General features: G+C 42.7%; 1 protein-coding gene across 1 annotated transcript in view; it reads right to left on the bottom strand.

Annotated features, from left to right (window-relative positions):
* The window catches only part of LTK (leukocyte receptor tyrosine kinase), a 58,628-nt gene that overhangs the window by 14,236 nt on the left and 24,341 nt on the right, over positions 1 to 20,051 (bottom strand). Inside the window, exons 11-23 of the mRNA XM_026091015.1 lie at positions 15,831 to 15,932; positions 13,471 to 13,648; positions 12,796 to 12,946; positions 10,618 to 10,749; positions 9,931 to 10,087; positions 8,857 to 9,039; positions 8,252 to 8,350; positions 7,610 to 7,762; positions 6,734 to 6,844; positions 5,876 to 6,062; positions 4,940 to 5,030; positions 2,683 to 2,747; positions 647 to 776 (exon numbers count right to left, since the gene is read on the bottom strand). Of these exons, the coding sequence (XP_025946800.1) occupies positions 647 to 776; positions 2,683 to 2,747; positions 4,940 to 5,030; positions 5,876 to 6,062; positions 6,734 to 6,844; positions 7,610 to 7,762; positions 8,252 to 8,350; positions 8,857 to 9,039; positions 9,931 to 10,087; positions 10,618 to 10,749; positions 12,796 to 12,946; positions 13,471 to 13,648; positions 15,831 to 15,932 (1,739 nt within the window). The remainder of the gene's footprint in view (positions 1 to 646; positions 777 to 2,682; positions 2,748 to 4,939; positions 5,031 to 5,875; positions 6,063 to 6,733; positions 6,845 to 7,609; positions 7,763 to 8,251; positions 8,351 to 8,856; positions 9,040 to 9,930; positions 10,088 to 10,617; positions 10,750 to 12,795; positions 12,947 to 13,470; positions 13,649 to 15,830; positions 15,933 to 20,051) is intronic.

The raw sequence follows: 20,051 nt of genomic DNA, 5'->3' as shown, positions 1-20,051 counted from the left end.
CAGCTATTCATAATAAGAACGCTGAAAATCATTCATTCCAATTATTCCCTGTACCTGGTTGTCATCATTACATTATTAGAAATCAGAGCTGCTTTGCGAAAACCTTCATGACAAATTTTTTTCTAACAAAAGCTTTTTTAACACAACATTTGACTTGATAACTTCATTTGCGTTGATTTAAATCCCTGCCACAGTGCTATATGCAGGCCCAGCTCTTCAGCTAGTATAAATTTATGTGTCTGCATGTGATGTTGATGGACCTAAGGACCTGGTGCAGCAAATTCCCATTACTACTTATCAGTGTTGCAACTTTAGCTCCCCACATACCACCACACTGCACAGAAAGTGATGCAGACATTGCAAGAAAAATACTTCTAAGCCTGTATTCCAGTTACAGTGAACTCCAGAATGGCAGGACAGGATTTTACTCTTTTCTCCTTAGTCACTAATAGACTAGAGCTCTTGCCCTGTTTTCTTTTTCTCTTACTGACATCTGCTCAAGCCAGGCAAAGAGACATATGTGTCCAGAAGTTTGTAGGAACCGGGACACAGAGACAGTCCTGCTCAGCTTTAGTGCCTTTATCCCATTCATAAAATAAAAATAGTAATAAAAACAGCCAAAAGCCTAGCAAGGAAGTTATCTCACCGCCCTGGGTCGATTCTGCCGAAGGAAACTCTTCATATCTCCTCCAGCCATGAGCTCAAGCAGAATGAAGCGAGGCAGCGTCTGTAGGCTCACACCAATGCACTGCACAATGTTTTGGTGATTGAACTTACTGAAAGCCAAGATGACAGCAGCATGGAAGACAGAAAGAACATTAGTAACTGGCCAGCATCTATCACGCCCACTGTTCTGCCTTGAGCTTTGATGACCTGGATTGAAAGGAACACCGAATGCAGTGCAAACTACCAAACAAATTCCAACTTCAGCCGTATCAAAGTGCCTCTCTAATTATGAAAGTCCCAAGAACAGGCTTCTGCCTGGCTTTGCCCATGAAAAACTTTCTTAGAAGTTATGAAAAGCTGAAAGTAAAGCAGAGCTTTCTCTCTGTGAAGAGAGGATTTAACGGACACACTGAATGGGGGAGGGAGAGGTGAAAGGGAAAAGAAAAACACATACTTCAAATATTATTGGCATTTGTGAAACAAAATCCTGTCCTGTGAGGATTTTATTTTGGCATTGGTTACTTTAAATACACTGCTGTCTAGTTTGGTGGACTGAGTTCAGTATCTAGTCTGCCAAAGAGAGGCCCAGCTAGTACCTCCTGCGGCAGCTGTGTGACAGCTTTTTGCCTCTTATAAAAGAAAGGTGAGACTGTCAGCAAGCTCAGTAAAACCCAGACACTAGAAAGCACCAGAAACCAGAAAGTTCCCTTGGATAGTGATTATCTGAGTAATATGGGAACTGAGAATGAAAAGGAGTTTGGGAGAGAGGGGGGGTCATGTTCTAGCTGAATCAAAGCATTCTGTAATCGTTTGATTGAACTGCTCTTTAAAAATCATGTATCAGTGTTGCCTCCTCTTCAGCTGCCACTCAAATTTTTTGCAGACTTTGGGAAGTGGCCTTATGTTACGAGATTCGTTCTTGAATCATGCTTTAACAGAAGAAAAACAGCATCTGCATGAGATCCAGGCCAGACAATGAGAAGTAGAAGTAGTTATGGGAATGGCTCAATCCATTATCTTTCCCAAGCAAATAAATTTTATATAGCTCACAGGTCACTGTCAGAGGATCTCTCACACGAGACCTTATAAAGTTTCTGTCAAGCTTGCAAAAACATCAAAAGCCAGGACACATCTAAGAGAAGTGGCCTCACTGAGAGTAGGGCTGTGTTCTATCTGTGCCAGCTACTGGCACACAGGAGAGCCATATTCTCTATCTCAACCCTACAGAGTTTTCAGAGTGCCTCGCTCAGCTATTTTTGTGTGAAGAAGGGCCAAAACCCAAGGATCTTCACTGCAGAAAGCATTTACTGATGACAAACAGATCTGTAGATAGGGAAAACAAAAAGGCTGCACGTATGCTTAGCTGCTGCATGAAAGCCACACCGGAAAAAGCTTTTCGCACCTTCTTCTTCAGCTGTAAAACTTGTTCTTCTAAAAACCCTCACATTTATTTGCAAGAGACAATATAGTTTAAATCCTAGCATCCAGGCCTATAAGCTTAACTCCCTAGCACACAGCCCATGCTGTACCACCTTGGTGCTGGTCTTCATCCTGGATGAGGCTGGATATCTGAGTTGCTGCACAGGTGGCACTAATCTTCAGCTTTGCTGTTGCATAGCCTGCTTTCCATTTCACCACTGAAAATTTAGTTTAACAAGGGCTTCAGGACATGATTTATACTTAATAAAATAGCAATGGGATTCTTTGAAAAGGAAAATATTTCAAACACAGAACACACTTGTACAAGAATGTTGTACCTTTTTACTTCTCTGAATGCGACCAGCAAAACCAGCCAGCAGAAATTTTTGTTGAGATGCCCATAAAAAAGAAACACAGATCCTTTTCTGAGATGAACAAGTGGCTGAAACCAGCAACTTGTACACTACTAACCTGCCATCTGGTGAAAAATAATAAGGCTGGATTTCTTTACCAAACCCAAGCAAATGGATTAATAATTATTATTACATTGCTCCTATTTGCCCTGCCTGCTACAGGTATAAAACCCGTAAACTGTACCTGATTATCAATGCTTCCATCAGGAAATCCATCTCATCCTGCTCAGAGCAGACTTCTGGCAATGTCTGTTAAGAAGAAAGAATGTGGGGACCACCCCAGCAAAGAATTGAGAACATTAAGGGAAGCACTAAGGGAAAAAGAAGAAGAAAAAAAAGAACAAGCAAGTAACATGAACATCAATGACTTCAGGCATCTATGAGGAGGGCCTCATCTTTTCAGTGCCCAGTTTATTGATCTGTCCTTGACTCATTTGGCAGTTAAAGGAACAGGCAATTGGTGACCTACTTAGGGAGCCTGTGTGTGTGCATTTAACTCTATACAGTATGCTGGAGCAGAATAGCTTCTACAGATCTGATAAGCACTTTAAAACCACAGATGTGAATTTATTCTCTTTTTCAGTGTTTCTACATTGCAGCACATGTTCCCATGTCATATGACACACACAACAACATGATGGATATAACTGTTTCTTTGTCTTTATAGCTTTCTCTCCTACAAGCAGATTTGGACAGTACCTGCCACTGATACATATGAACTGAGAGTGCAGGTTGCAGTAAAAGCAGTGCCTGTGCCTACTGTTCTAACATTGCAGGATGATTTGGCCACAGCTGTGGGTAGTGCTTGCTGCCAAACTGCACACAGAGAGATGGGATGTTGCTGCTGAGTGTGGGGAGGGCTGGCTTGGAAACACAGTTTTTGTCATTTGCAGTGTGGGCTACAGAGGCTGGGGTTGCATTTTGCTGTCTGAAATAAGTGATTGCTTCACAGAGTACCTTGCAGACAATTTATTACATCAGTGGAATACCCACAAACAGTATGTTGCAAATATATATTTTTTAATTTATTCACAGTCTGCACCTGCTTCTTCTGCAAGGTCTGATCAGGGCCGATTGACTACATCATGATGCAAAATAAGCCTAGTCACACCCTGGGCCCCATGGATACTGTATCAGTTTCCAGCAGGGGAGAAGAAGCTAAGAAAGAAGAAGCAGCTAATTCCTTTTTAAGAAAGAATAAATATGCTGCATACAATTTACTTAACAAGCACTGGTCATGTGTTTAAGCCATAAGCACAAATTCTTTTGGACAATGAGAAATACGGCCAGTGTCTGAGAGGGAGCTGCGCAGCCACCACAGTGCTAAACTGCATATTGGTTTGCTAACATATTGCTTAATAGGGAGAAAATAAATGTTGATCAGTTGTGGACTTATAAACAAAAAGGAATTCAGAGAAGTATGTTAAAAGAGATTAATGTTATAACAGAGATAATGAACAAGCTTGTATTTCCAGTGAAAAAGTATGGAAAATTAACATGATATCACAATATATACTTATAGTGGCATACTTAACACTGCAGAGTATTAAAAGACTACCTGAAAGTTTGGTCTATGGTAGGCAGACACAACCCTCAGTGTAAAGGAAATATAACTACCAAATGATACAAATTTTGAAATACAGTAACTTCATCTGAAAAATTTATAAGAAGGCACTTAAAAACACTGAACTGCAGAAGTAATATCATCTTAGGCTTTACTCTCAGTGTTTACTGTTTGCTGTCAGATAAATGCTTCATACTAATTTTTGCCAGTGTTTCTTTTTTCTTTTTTCAAGTCTTAGGAATCCCCTCCCCCTTCCATAAAATATGTTTGTCAGCGTTTTTTTCCTCCTAATTTCTTTTTTTTTTCTGGCTACTCAGATCTTTAAATCATTGTGGTAGAAAGGCACTGGACAGGGGCTCTATCAGTCTAGTGGTGCTGTGAAGGATTCTCAGCAAAATTCTCAGTGACCATCTCAAGAGAAGTTAATTTTATGGGGGCAGACCAGATTCTATACCAGGGTGAACTGGTGGTTCTGGCTGATTAGAAGGGAATTCTATTTATTTATGCTGATAGAGAATTTTTTTTTTTTAAACAATATTTAATAATACTGTGCAGTCCCTGGGTGACTAATTCACACAACTTCCCATCTGAGGGCAAAGTCTGTATCTCTCCTGAGCCACGGGAATGGAGGCTACAAAAGAGACCATACTTCTTAGATTCTCATCCTAGTTAGATCACCACTTAAAGCCATTAGGCATGCAGCAAACAAGACAGATGTTTTACTTCCAACCTGCTGCTAGTGCCACACAGCTTTAAAAGCAAAGTTCACATATAACATTATGCATGTGATGACAGTGGTTCTCTGACTGGAATGGTAATAAGCTAATAAGGCCCTTACAGGCAATTATTGCTGTATAAGAAATCTATGGGTACTGACCTTGATTGCTACTTGAAGAGGGTTGGGATCCCCTGCAATGCCTACCACTGTCCCCTCATAAACCTCTCCAAATGCACCATGTCCTAGTGCCCTGGGAAAAAAAGAGACAGAACAGATGTTATTACGACCCTGCATCCAGCACTGGCTGAGCTCTTCTTTTTATCCAGTCCTAGAATGGGTTTAGAACCTGCTGTAAGAGATGGACTTCATGACAGTGTTTTGGTTTATTCTTAAAGCCTGCCAAAATAACTTTTCAGTATCTCCTGGTGCTGTCCCTAAACCAGGGAAGCTAGATCATCAATAGTTCTGAACAAATAAAGCAGCCTGCTCAGTCGTAGGGCCCTGTCTCAAAGTATAGCAATAGCAAGGCAAGAAAGAGATTGGGAATAAGAGATCAGGAAGACTGTGAGCTGATATCTACAGGAGATGGTGCACAGAAGGATGATCAAGCTCTTCATTCTAAGGTTTATATAGCTTTAACCAGCATCATCTGGATTGTATGGAGCATAAAAGCAACCTAGTGTACATTTCCTTGTGATAGAAAACACTGAAAAAGAAATAGTGCTATAGATTTGGAAAGGAGCTACTGCCAGGTGTTGGGTGTTATCCAGGACATCATATAAAAACACAGAGATGAAATACACTCTGCTCTGAGTGGGAACATAAACTGGTCCATGGAACAGGAGAGTCTTGAATTTACACTTCTGCTTGAGCTCTTTATTGGATCAAAATATTTTAGAGAACATCATGTCACATATGTCATATTTTGGCTGCCCTGGACTAGGTGCCTTCCAGTTAGCCAGGCAGGTGGCCCTCAGTTTCTGGTCCTGGATGCTTGATGGTGAATAAAGCAAGCATGTGAGCCCTACCTCTGCCTTAGCTTCAGGCTGCCTTTCCTCTCCTGTGCCAGAGAACAGCCCCTGCAGCAAGTCTTACCGAAGCAGAGAGATGTTCTTCCGTGGAATCTCCTTCAGCTCACTCAGAGTGGCGGCCTTCCCTGCGAAGCAGTAGTTGGGGTTGTAATCTGTCATGATGGTTGATGTGCGGATTTTGCTCAGTTTATATTCTGGGCTCTGCAGTCGTGCTCTGGCTCCTTCTAGCTGCTGCTTCTTAAGGTGATAAACTGGATTGGGGGCAAATAAAAATGCAGACAAGATCAGCACCTGGAGAGAAAAGACAATACTGGCCGTACAGAACAGAAAGAAAAAATCACGTCAATAATTATAAATGCTCAAGAAATCTCTTTAGCTCTCCAGTATCACTCTGATTTCCACACTTGGTAGTTTAACACTGGATATGCAAACAGCCTTATCCCTACAGAGTCCTTATCACCTAGAAAAAGCTTCGGCTTCCTCTGCTTCTTCATATGTTGGCTAAGGAAAGGCTGGTCCAAAAGACGCCTTGCTGGCACTCAGTCCCAAAAGCTAAGCAAGTGAAACATGACATCCACCTGAATGAGTTATATGTTTAATTGCAGACTACAACTTCAATTTAGGTAGTAACAGCAGCTAAATAAATGCCTGCTAAGAGGGCTTTCCAAACTCTTCTCTCCAGCAAATACCAAGCCAGAGCAGTCCTTGCTCTTTGGGACTATGCTTCTGTCCAATTGTGGGACGGTCATGTTTCCTATCACTCCTTTCTCCCTGTCCCTCTGATCCACCTAGGGGACCAAAACAGGCTGGCTCCAAGTATTAATAGTAGCAGCATGAGGTTGGGTGTTTTCCTGTTGTCTAACTTCACTGGGAAAAGCCCAGTCAAAGGAAGATGAGGAGCAAGTGTAAAGATGTTTCTTACTGATAGATAGGCTGCCACAAGTGAGGATCATTCCAAGCACCACAATCATAGCCACCACAGCTAGGAAAAGTGGGAGAGGCAGGTGTCCCTCTGGGATAGGACCCTGGGGTACTGGAAAAAGAAAAAAGAGATGCATTAATTAGGAAGAAACCAGAGCTGCAGCCAAGAATCCCTTTCAAGGATGCTTCTATTTCAGAAAATGACACAGAAATCATGATCAGACCTTCTTAAAAATTATAGCAAATCTATTTACAGCCCTGGAGATTGAAAACATTCATAAATCATTAAAAAAAAAACATTGTAAAGATAAAATCTAACCAATAAAACACAGAACCACTTATCTACTGCACAGTTTTTCACTAATGGATAAAATCACTGCTCACAAGTTGAAACTCCCTTGCGGTCTTTATGCTTTGGAGTCCCAAGAGACTGTGTCAGAAAATAACAGTGAATACCAGGCATCAGCCAAACAGGAACAGCAGGAAACTGCTGCAGAAGGAAGTAATTTGTGGCTTAAATAACTCAGCATTGGGTGATATATTATACCAGTGAAGTATTTATGCTTAAATATTTGCAGATAAAGCAATCTGATACACCGCACCCGTTCAGGAAATTTATGCTGGGTGCCTTTCCATATATTTTACCTTTTACCTAACCCAAACCTGAATTTTGGAGGTGGTGACAGAGATAAAGCTCAGTGTGTACAGAAAGGACATCAGGAATTTTCAATCATATGTTGGCCAGACATTTCTCATAACACTGAGTTCACTGGAGCCATCAGCTGTAACTCAGTGATTTGACTGTCAAAAGACCAGGAGGAGAGAAGATGCAAAGAATACAAAAGCTATCCAATGAGGATAAAACTCCACATTTTACCAGTGCAGGTGACATTATCATTGGCTAGCACAGCCCCCATCTCACACTGGCAGACTGGCAGGTTGGTGTCAGGGTCCCGCTTACAGTTGTCCGAGTGGCAGTGGCTGCAGTTCAGATAGATCTGAACCTCCACCTCACCGTGACTCTCCATGGCTGAATGAGGAATAAGACAGGACAGGCAGGTTTAGTTTAGCTTTTCCCATCTTGTTTAGGTAAGGACACAAAAGGGCAGGCACTACAACTTCTCTCTTTCTTTGCAGAAGACCAAAAAGTCCAACAGTGTGGACATATCAGACACCTGATGGGGGCCAGGAGGAAAAAGGGATTCAGTCCCTCAAGGAGGCACAGAGGTCCTGAAGTGAATTGACCTGAAAATGTCTGGGGCTGAGGATGTGCAGTTGAACTTGATGACTGGTGTTTCTCCTGGCTTATGAGAGAGACATGGGAAAGATCTAGAGCAGTATAGATGTGTTTAAAGGAATGAGCACAGCTGAGGATCTACCCTGCAGAGTGAAATATGCCTGAGTAAAATGTGTAAAAGGCAAAGACAGGAGGAGAAGGAGCAGGAAATAGGAAGTAAAAAAGAGGAAAAGAAAAGAAGGAAAAAAAGAACTAAGAGGAAGAAGAAAAAGTGCATTGTACCTGCCAGGGGATGCAAGAAGATCTCTCCAATGGGGTTCACAAAAGAGATGCCATCCTGCCCACCAGCTGTGATATCATCATTAGCAGAGGCATGCCCCCCTGAAGAAAGAAGAGTCTGACTAGCTGATCAGCGTTGCATGCTGCAAAAACATGATGCCTCTAAAGTGCCCCATTTCTTCCTGACTCTTATCACCTGGGATCATTCTGCAACCTTACAATGATATTAATATGTATCATGCCCTCGATGGATAACATTCATTCAACCCAACCAGTCCCAGGGCTAGTGAAGTGAATTATTCCAGTGTAGGTTTCTCAGTTCAGCAAGGTAAAAATGTATTTCCTTTCAACAGAAAAAGGAAATAGAGCATTTTCCACAGGCAACTTGGGGACAAACAAAGGGATGATTCAGTACTCCTTCCAAATATGAAATCAGGTAGGCAATTTCTGTAACCTTAATTCCCCAAACTAAAGAGACATGATTAACTTGAAGCCTCTGTGAATCACCTTCTGGAGCAATCTTCCTCTGTACTGAGAGCTCCAGCCCCTAACTGCAGGTGCTCTGAATTGCACAAAATTAGATGTGTCTATGCCTTTAACAGACTTACCTCTGTAGCCTCCACCTCCTCCACCAGAAGTACAAGCTCCTCCTCCCCCACCAAAGCCACCAGAGGTGGCCCACTGGAGCTTGGCTAGTGCCTGGGGACAAGCCTGACCCCCTTCTCCACCTTCCAGGAGGGACTTCCCAGCCTGAGGAAGCAGAGTCACATCTTGCCAGCCACCACCTCCACCTTCACAGACAGAGAGTGAGAGAACAAAACAAGAACAGGTGAGGGAAGCACAAGTAAAGAAGAGGATGATACTGGAGAGAGATGTAGATTGACTCTTATTAATTTCCTAAGATATGCCTGCATTCAAGTTAACTCTTTCTTGAAGGAGAAGAATACAGACAAGCTCCTTGTTGCTATGGTCAGTAACACAGCGGAAATCTAGTGCAGGATCTGTGGTACCTGCTGCATGACAAGCACCTAAGCACCAGCTTCTAGTGCTATTGAGGAAACAGGGAACCCACCAGTCCCCTTTGGGATAAACTGGTTGGAGCTTTCAGCCACTTGAGATGCTGAGTCCCCTGGAGGAAATAAAATCTAAACTGGACTTCCTCACCTCCTTCTAGAGAACTCTATATAAGGCTATTACAGCAGGAGATGGAGAACCACTGTTTTTTTTGTCTCTTAGGAATGGGTTCCAGGCACAGCTGTCACAATTACAAATAAAGTTTGATTTCTGGGATAATTCCAGAAATGTTCTTGTTCTCCAGGTTTTGGGGGAGTAACAGGGAAGAAGTCTCCTCTTCTGTTCTCATTAAAGGCCATTACTACAATGTGGAGGAGCGGGCTCTACCCCCGAAACACCATTTTCATTCTGTTACTCATTTCCTCATATGTTACTCATACTCCTTTAGAAATAGGCTCTTCTGGAGCACTCCTCACCCGCCCTGTGCATTCTCTCCTGGTAACACACCGCACGAGAAGACATCCTTTATGGACTGCCAACACATTTCTAACAACTGCTTCAGCAAAAAAATTCCAAAAGATCAAAGAGAAGCCTCTCGTTTCATGCCTACAGCACAACTTGCATATTCAGCCATTAGATCCAGACCTTGTATGGTTTTAGTGTCTCACCTGCCGCCCCTGTACTCCCACTGACTCCAGGTACTGCAGTGCTGTTCTCAAACTGCTCCAGGGGTACATCATCTAGGGAGCTGTCCTGAGCCTTCAGGTAGGCTTTCCCTCCTCCTCCTGCTGCGATGAGCAAAGGTTCGAAAATCCCATTTTTCTGCTGGAAAACCCCCCATCAAACATCAGAAAAACTTCACATCCCTTGGATATGTGAACTCACACAACTCATTGCATCAAAAAGCATGAAAGCAGCTTAAAGAACAATGGCCCAAGGCCAGAACATTGCTACTGATTGTTTCCTGACTGCATTACAAAAATGTTTTACACAGTGTTTCTGTGTACAAAAGTAACTGGTCTTGTTCAATTAAACGCCAGGGATTTTTTGGTAGGACTGCTGCCAGTATTAAAGAGGGATCCTGGTCTGATTCCCAGACCTGAGCTGCCAGAACTGAGGAAGCAGTTCAGCTTGTTTGGTGACTGTGACAAGTATGATCAAGGATATGAAAAGAGATAAATGATTTGAACTGAAAAGACATAAAGGCAGAGAGTGGGAGACAGATCAAGTGGGGAAGACAGACTCCTCCTCCATCACCTGCTTGTAAGAACTGAGAGTGTCATACAACATGACAGTGAAAACTAGTTGCTCTGCCGGACACCACCCGGGGAAGGTTGGAAAGAGGGAGTACTTACCCTGAAGATGTAGGTTGCTCCTCCTCCACCCCCACCTCCTCCAGCCCAGTCCTTCAGGTCCTTTTTTTTTTTGTAATCTTCTTCAATGAGAGATGACTCCCCTAAGCAGATCTTCTGGGTTTGAGGATTGCCCTGAAAGAAGACAAGAGATGCACTCCTAAGTCAGCAGTGTCCAACTCTTAAGAGTTATCTGTATCTCTCAGGATAATATTGTTTGAGATATATACATATATATGTCTGATACAGATTATCTGTGTGGAGAGCAAGCTCTTCTACAGGGACTAACAGCTGAGGGAGGGATCTGTCCTGTTACCTCTGATTTGCAAACTCACATTACACATGCAAGTGAAAATACAAATGCTCACAGAAAAAAACCAAAGCAATGCAGCAATAACTCATTGTTGATATCACAAACTCATATTTTGCATATTTACAACTTCTTACATCCAAGAACATTAAAGTGTGCTTGAACTATGGATTAATTTTCAGAACTTCCTTACTGCTGTACTTAACAGATATTTCTCAGCTTCATAAATATAAAGCAGACAGAGGTGATCTACGCATAGTTAATAGTGAACTACTGATACATCTTGGGACAGAGATCTGGAGCCCCAGCTTCCCATTCCCTACTAAATGCTAGAGGACACTGAAAAACTGAAGACTGTTTGGCAGTCTTAGATTTTGTTGTGTGACAGTGAGTTCCACAAGTTGCAATGATTTTGTAAATCTGCCCAGCTTCATTCAGACAATGGATTCTGAATGACTTCAGAAACTGCTGTATTGTCTCAGTGCAGGTGAAATCCCCACATGTGTTTGGGTCATGTCACATATCTAGGCCAGAAGCATTGTGCCAGTTTTGCTGGCTGTCTCCTCTTATTCATAGGAGAGGGCGAAAGATGACAGGGTAGCTGAGGACAAGGGAAAAGCAGTTGGGACAACACTGAGGGGATGAAGGCTTAGAGCTGCAGAATTTCTTCAGAGAAAGGAAAACAAACACGTTAGTTACCCAACATACAGACTCAGCAGGACTTCCGAAGCCAGAGACAAAGAAAGCTGGGCCAAGAGAGAAAAAAGAAGGGAAGCTTTATCCAATAGCAGCATCTGCCAAAGGGAGATAGCTAGTGCAGGGAGATACTTTGCAATATGGAGAACAGTCCATGAAATGCAAGGGAATAATGGACACCTATGAAGATTATGACCTAAGGCTAAAGAATGCATTAGAGTGAGAACTGCAGATAAACAAAGGTATGCTTTATTTAGATAGACATAATTCTTGTACTAAGTAAAACATGGTTGGTTTTGGAATCTGTTGCAATATCTGAGTAAGACATCATATGTTCTGGGCAAAGTAAAGGGTAACTTTGAATGCCTACAAGAACAGTGTATGCATCCCCAAACTCAGTAGTCTATGTGGGGGGAAAAGAGAGAACAGCATCGTTCTCAGGCATGGGCTGACAGATCGCATTTCTGAAAAGAGGAACTTAGGCTGAAAAGAGGTAATTTTTGAGCCTAACTGGTAAAAGGACTTTTAAAACTTTTGTGTCTAACATTAGAGGACATATGTATAAGCATTCACAGCATCAATTTCTGTTCTTCCCAAGTGGGTTTCCTGTCACTGGGTACATTTAATTAAGGTGCCACTATAGTCAGTGGGAAGAACCTCATTGCTTTTGACAGGTTTTGGATTCAGCCCTTAGTCTCTAAGCTTAGAGAGTACCTAACAGAGTGCAGCCCCAGTGCTGCTGGGGGCTTGTAGAAAATCCCATAATTAACAGAAAATTATCTGAAATCCTGGCACACAGAAAGAAATCTAGACTGTGGAAAAATAAGATGGGGAGTACACAACTCTTGCCTAATAGCTGCCCTCTTAAAACAAACAGAAGAAAGATGATGAAGAATTTCTTATTTTAAACACGAGGAGCTTAAAGCAGAGTTCCTGTGGGTTTTATATTTGTTTGTGCATTTTGGGATGGTTTCTCATTTTAGAGTTCTTTATTTTGAGAAGATTCTTTCTAACTTGGCTCACTGGTTCCTCCCAATCTCCTGATTGGATTTTATTGCTGGATCCTGGGATTTCTATCATTCATCACCAGTACAGCCAAACCCCAAGCCACCCACTGAATCTTGCTGACTCTTTTCTGCAAAGTCTCTGCCCACATGTGTTTGTGCAGCCCTCACCCCAGGGCAGGCATCCTCCCCCTGCTGCCCCACTAAGATGTACAGCAGCTCATCTTTCTTCAGCTGGAAGGTGGCCGAGATGAAGACCCCATGGGACCTCTTATTGTGGTTCTTGGCTCCCTTCCCTCCAGCTGCTCCATAGGCAGAAATCCTGGAAGGAAAAGGTAGTTAGAGACAGAAATCTGACACTTTTCATCCCCAAAGCAACTCCCACTGTGAGCTCCTCCAGCCTGCACTCCCAAACAGACAAACACCCCTGCCACAGCATCTCACAGCTGTTCCTTCTTCCAAGGTCCACACCACTATGTCTTCTCAAGAGGATGGGCTGACTCTCAGCCAGAGCACTGGGGACAGAGGCTTCAGGAGTGAAAAGCATGAGTTGATAAAGCCAAACCTAAAAGACCAAGGCTTTGGGACTGAAATGATGGCAGCAGTTCCACTTGACCTCACCCCCACAGCCACTCCTGCTCTGATCTCTTCTAAGTCACCACTGCCACCCTTCCACACTTCATGGCGACTCAGACACAAACCCTGACAGCCAGTGCTCCCAGTTCTCTCTGGCTTCACTGGTCCGTTCACCCACTCAATAGAAATGGTCCCACACTTATGTTAGCTGAAGCTCCACAACCAGAAAGTAGTTAAATGGCTGCCTCTCCAGCGCACACTAATATTCACCTGTATCGGTTTGTGGCTGGCACTCTCCAGACTTGCACTCCTCGAAGCCTGCCCTCTTTCTCCACAGTCACTGACATGTTGCTGTTCTTATAGGCATTGTTGCACTGTGCTTGAGTTGGCCCATGTGGACCACTGGCACCACATGTTGTGAACCACCAGAGAACAACAGATGTGTCCCCTGTGATCAAAACAGCAAGAGTTGGGACAGACGTCAGCTTCCCTTTATTTCTCAGGTATGTGCAGTAACTCACAGAACTATGTAACCAAAGGACAAGTATCATCAAAACAAAAAATTGTTCCTGTTGATACATTTCCTTAGTGATCAGACTGGAAGCTTATTCAATAATAAACTTCACATCATTGTTATTCACAAACAACATAATGATTTTTGTATAAAAATTGGATGGTCATGAGAAAGACCATGTTGCAGCAGTACCTGCTATCTGCAGGGCTTTAAAACCAAATATACTCATTTGGTCACATGCTGAAACTTATAACCATCGTTCATGTGATTGTGAACTATCAAAAAAAATGCTTAAAGTTGCATTTACAACGTCAAGGTCTTCAAAGCCAGTGCATTCTAAAGTTAAGTTTATCTGTACAACTTCAGTGCAGCTCCCTCATAATACAATCCACTATGATACCATCTTTAATTATATCATCACACAGTAATTTTATCACACTATCCCAGCTTCATTCTAGTTATAGCACAAATAGTGCTCTGCTTATAGCCACTATTTGCTTTATTTCTCTCCCCTTATTACCCACACACTATTTAATAAATCACGGACTGCAGATAATCCTGTCATTTTCTTTGCAGGCTTCTGATGAATTTTATCCAAGTGTCTCAAAGACATTACCAAATTTCTCTTCTCAATGTCAGTATGATGCAAGGAGATATTACTTCAGCTTTCCAGATGGGAACCAAAGCATATACCCAGAAGTAAAGGTTGAAAACATCTGCCAATACAACTAGTGACCTTCTATGAAAGGCTTGGGTTTAAACAACTTGTCTAAGGCTTGCACAGCCTGTGGTAGCAGCATCAATAGGCAGAACAGCATCTTCCTACTTTCACCAGGATCCTTTTTTCTCCAAGCAAACTTCTTCCTGACTCTCATTACCCTTTGTAGTTTCTGCAACAATGTGGCAAATAACCATCTCCTTCATTTCACAACTCCTTTTCAAGCCCCAAACAGGTCCATTCTGTCCAGTGAATGAGACGGGGCCTAAGAATAAAAATATTGGATAATGCAACTAAAAACGGTATCATACAGTGGATGCTCAAGGGCCAGAGTCAGGTGGCACAGGATATGCCACTGTAGAACTGTTTAAGAGCTGAATGATTAAAACAGTAAATATCAGAAATAGTAAAACAGTAAATAGCACAAACTTTTTTTAAGCTTGTAATCTTATTTAAAGAAAAAGGCAAGCAAAACTATCCCTAAATGTTCCAACAGATGTCCTCCTGCCAACACACAGATAGATCAATGGGGTGGGAGCTCTGCTACAGAAATCCCTGTCACTTGAGCTAGTAGAGGAGCCCAAGAGCAGTATAGATTGTCACCTTTCAGGTGGACCCAGTCTTCAGGGGGCCAGAGCATGCAGTCACACACATGTATTTGTTGGCAACACAGCAACCTCAAGACATAAGAATCCTGCATTTCATTGCAGGTTCTGAGGTGGAATATGCTGCTTTGGGTACTTATTAGACTTCTGCTTGTGCTCCAGGCTTGATACGTCCTGTCTTGTCCCCTTCAAACTGCCTGTGCCTCTTCCCTATGACTGGTTCTTCAGGCAACCCCAGGCTCCATGACGGCTCAAGCACAGCCTCCCCTCCTCAGGCCTTCCTTTAGCCAGTTCTTCTCACCCACACAGTTGTTACCTGTCCTCTAGAGTGCCAGCCTCTACTGCTACCAGCAAATTGGTCCCCAGTGCCACCCTTTTCCTTGCTTTTAATCCGGTTTTAGCATTCTCTCTCTTCAGTGGATTTTCAGATTCTCACTCGTTTGCCTCTCTGGATCCCCATCTCTATATCCCTATTGCCCACCAATCAGGTTCAGCTTCACTGCTCACTAAGTCTCAGTAAATCTATACCTTTCCCTCCTGGCCTCACTTTTGTCCACTCTGCATTTGAGTCAAGTAGCTTCTGCTTTTACACTCTTTAAGGACTGGTGAGTTGGGCTCCAGTACCCTGCTGCACTCTAGCAAAACACAGACTACTGGATGTGGTCTCCACATCTTTGGGATGGATCATACCTATTTGCTCTTTTGCTGTAGGGCAGGCAGATTATACACAGGTGATGGGGAAGGAACTACCTGTTATAGCCAAAAGACAGGTTTTCAGTACAGAAGGATCTACCTGGGAGGGAGGGTTCTTCCAGTGGGTTCAGGAGATGCTCATCCAGGATACTAACTTCCCGTGGGTACTGGCGCTTCCCACCAAAATAGCTTGGTTGTCTTCCTGCTATAGTTTGTGGAATGGAGAGAGATGGGAGGGCAGTAGAAAAGAGAGATGGAAAATTCATAAAATCACATGAATGAACCAAGTATATCCATTTGGTTAAAGCAAAGAAAGACTGCTTTGTACAGAAAAGGTGTGTATTTATATTATTCTTTTGGGCCCACATCTTGGCTTAGCTCCCCATGTTATCCCCTGCGGTCTCACCTGTAGGATAAACTCCTTGGTCTACATATTTCACTGGCTGTGATTACAAGAGACTTTGGGAAAAGCATGGCTTGAGAGAATGGATACCATGTATTGGTGATCTGTTATCAAAGGGGCAGGTGACAATGCTGGGCAGCCAAATCACTGAATGTGTAAAGGAGAGTGATGGCAAAAATTATTATCTTTGGTTCTTAATGGCATCATGGTAGGTAAACCAGTCTAATAGATCACTTCCCTCTCACCAACAAACTTGGAGCATCCTAGACCTTGTACAGAAAATAAAATACAAACCAAAATGACATACCTCACTAACATGCACAGTTAAGAAGCAGCAGCATACCCCTGACATAGCTGTAAATCTTGGCACAAAACTTTTTGAAAAACACAGAGCAAAAAGCTACAAAAGCTCCAACCAGTGAAACAGGCCTTTAAAAACTGGCCCTTTCTGAGAGAGGAGGAACTTCAAAGCAGTTGCTGTTGCTAAAGCACTGAATGCATTAAGAACACCACATATAACCAAAGCTGCCTTACAACAGGAAAAAGTAATAACTGATCCCTTGCCTTATAGTCTGCAAACATCCTATTTCAATAGTTAAATTACACATTTTTAGGCAGATCTTTGATTAGAAAATCTCTATTAAAAAAAGGAGAGACTTCCTTCCATTTTATGAGCCCTTGGTTAATTTAATAGTGAACATTTTTCATTAGTTGAAAAACATTACAAATATTTCAATTTGTTCCAGTTGTGAGAATCTAACAGCTGTTTGATACTCTATTCAAAAGAGACTCACTCAGTTCCAGCTGCGCAATTATCTCTGCCACAAAGCCACTGCTCTAAATAGCGATAATTAACACCCTTGTTAGCTGTGTCAGAGAGGCCAAATAAGTAATTGAAGCATGGTGACCTTGCTGAGCTCTTACTCTTGAGAATATTCCCCCCAGGTCTGACAGAAAGCACATTGGTAGATGGAAGTAAAAGGGAGCTTTGTACTGACACACTCTGTTCATACAGAGATAGAGAACTTCAATGGATGGAGCTGTCAAGCCAGCAAAAAATGAAATTAACCCAAAACAAATGATCTGGATCAAAGATGAGAAGGAAAACCAAACTAAAAAGACAACACATAGACAGAAAAGATGCTTGGTCTCCCAAGGCATTCATTAAATTATGAATCCCAAAGGTCACAACAGTTTCGGATGCTTAGAGATGTACAAGAAGCCTGGTTACTTTTGCCAGAGTGAAGGAATGTAATTCAGTCCCTGAAATACCGACTTGGTCTGTGCATCCGCATGGATTTTTTTTGCAGCATCCCAACTGAGTATATCCTAAGGCAATGCTTCATTTCCAAACAATCTTTCCTCCTTCTCCAAACAGTCTCAAACTCTCTCACACTGGAAAGAAGCTTCTGTCTCCTTTGGGCTCAGCAGACAAGCTGCATGACAGGCTGAGCGTCAGCCTGTCCACATGAGCTGTTAACTCTTAGAAGGCTGATGCTTCATGCATTGCCAGACGTGAATTTGCAAGATGGCATTTTCTACTAACATGGTGTAGCTGTGGGATCCAGGGCCTGGTGCTCCAGTCTATTTTCGCTTCCACTTGTTCCTCTAACAGCCAAGATGCTGACTGTTAAGTGAATAGAAGGGAACAAGACCTCTTCCTATTAAGGTGTACTTATATGAGAAAAATCTGAAGAGCAAGGACTCCTTTTCTCCAGGACTCAGCTCAGGCTGTTAATTTCCACAGTGGAGAAGGACAGAGGGAAGAGTAAAGGAGAAAGATGGGTAACTCCTGCAGGAACAGAGCTAAAGTAAGTAGTTCCTACTTCTCTGTCTCTGAGACTATAATGAAAAAAATATACTGGTTCTGGGGACCAGAGTAAGGTGCCATAAAGCATCCCCAAAGTGTACACAATCCCTTCACAGATCCTGCCTTCCTGGTGCAGGTTGGAATACTCCTACAAGCCTCTCCAGCTTGTCCAGGAGTGGGAGAGGGAATGAGGAAGCTATGCCAGTTTCTCCTGTCCTCAAGCCTTTGGCTGATCTATTGCATTTCCAGTCAACACCTCTGCTAAATTAGTCAAACAAGGCAGCACTGAGTAGTTTGAACCACCACCTGCCATTTACGTCTAGCAATGAGACTAGCAGGTCCGCAGGGCCAGGCTTTGTTGAGGTGGGGAATTCAAAGTCAAAAACTGGACTACCTAAGGTAATGGCTACCTAAGCACTGAGAAGGGCAACAGTCATGCAGATGCAGTCTCTTAGCCATCCCAGGCCACATTTTCAAAGATATTTAGACACTCAAAATCCAGACCTCTTCCTATACAAGCACTAGTTAACTAAAAGCTTAAAATATCTTTATGCCTGTCCCCTGAAAGTTCTCACAATGAATCAGACACACATCTTCTGGTCTGCGACACTGTCTTACAGAAGGTGCTTGTATTAAACAGAAGATGGTTTCATCTCACCTTTTTCACAGGGGAAACATCTGTCTCTGCCCAGGGACTCCCATTTGAGGGATGGTCTGTTTATTTTTCGTCCTTATTGATGTCCCTTGAACTGCCCTCACTACCCCCTTTTTTCTGCCTAAATTTTACTGAATCCTTCACTCAATGTTGATGGGTATGGAAGACCTCACCTTCTTTCCCGGCTTGTGTACATACAAGCAGTGCATTTAAATTCTGCACTAGATTTTGTAGAGCAATTAAACTACAGCATTGAAATAGATGGAGAAATTAATATATACATCCTAGCAAACAGCAAATTCTTCCTTCCTGCCATACATCCTTCCGGTTGCCCTCATGCATAGAAATCCCTGCTTGGATCTTAACTGGCTCCATCAGTGACATCTGAAGCCTCTCCTTGCCAGGGAGAGATAATTTCATTACTGAAAACACAGCAGAGCTGCTGGGCTTCTCTGCAACATAACTGAATTAAACTCATGAGAAGACAAATGCAAGGGGGTTGTTTTCAGAGGCAAGAAAATGTCAATTCGCAAAGAGGATTCAAGGAATAGTGACAAGTGTAAGGCTTCTGAGAAATGTGTTTCCTTCATGCTGTCTTTCTCCTGCATGAGTCACACATCTCTGGGTCACACCTTCAGATAGGGTAAGTGGCTGCTGCTCCTGTAGGTCTGTACCAATTTATACTAATCAAAAATGAGAAGTAACTTTGGAGCTTGAGCAGACAAGCTCTTATAAACATTGCTTCAGCAGCATTTCTGCCCCACCTATTTGCCAAAGCATACATCCCTACACCATAGCCAACAAAACGCCTGTGGATGCACTGGTCATTTTAGTGCAGAGTTCAGTGCCTTAGTTCAAGCCATTCAAACTGGTGCACTAGAGCAAAAGCAACAGCCTTGGCATAGAGGTATAATTACACAAGCAGCCCTGTTTGCTCCCAGGAGGACAGTAAACTGCAGCAATGGGGAGGAGGGCTGCTAGGCAAAAGATCATCTGGAATCCCTCCCTTCACTTTCTTCAAAGGATTTCAAAACAAAGTGTTAGTATGAAGGTCTCAAAGTGTTTGGGAGTCACGGGTGTTTAAGGAGCTGAAGTGAACAAATGACTTTACCCTCAAGGAAACTGTGGGTGCTCAGCATTTTAGAGAACAGCAGCTTCAATGCCCACAAAACAAAGGGTCAGAGAACAAGAGACCAAATCGGACAGAGGTGGGAGCAAAAAGGTGCTTTTTTGATGTATAACTTTTAACGTGTCAGTTCTGACATAAACCTTCCCATGTGTTACATTAGGCTACAGCTAATCTCTGCAGGGACATGTTATTCCCCTGAATGCTGATGTACTAGATGTGGTGACACATAAAGAGTAGTGCAAAACTACTGATGCACATTTTGTCTGTAACAAAAGTCATAATTCAAAGTGCTGCATATTCTCCAACTGCTTTACAATATAGCAT

Source organism: Apteryx rowi, unplaced genomic scaffold (assembly GCF_003343035.1).
Source record: "Apteryx rowi isolate R43461 unplaced genomic scaffold, aptRow1 scaffold_892, whole genome shotgun sequence".
NCBI lineage: Eukaryota > Metazoa > Chordata > Aves > Apterygiformes > Apterygidae > Apteryx > Apteryx rowi.
Note: the sequence above shows the minus strand (reverse complement) of the source record. Positions and strands in the feature narration are given on the sequence as shown.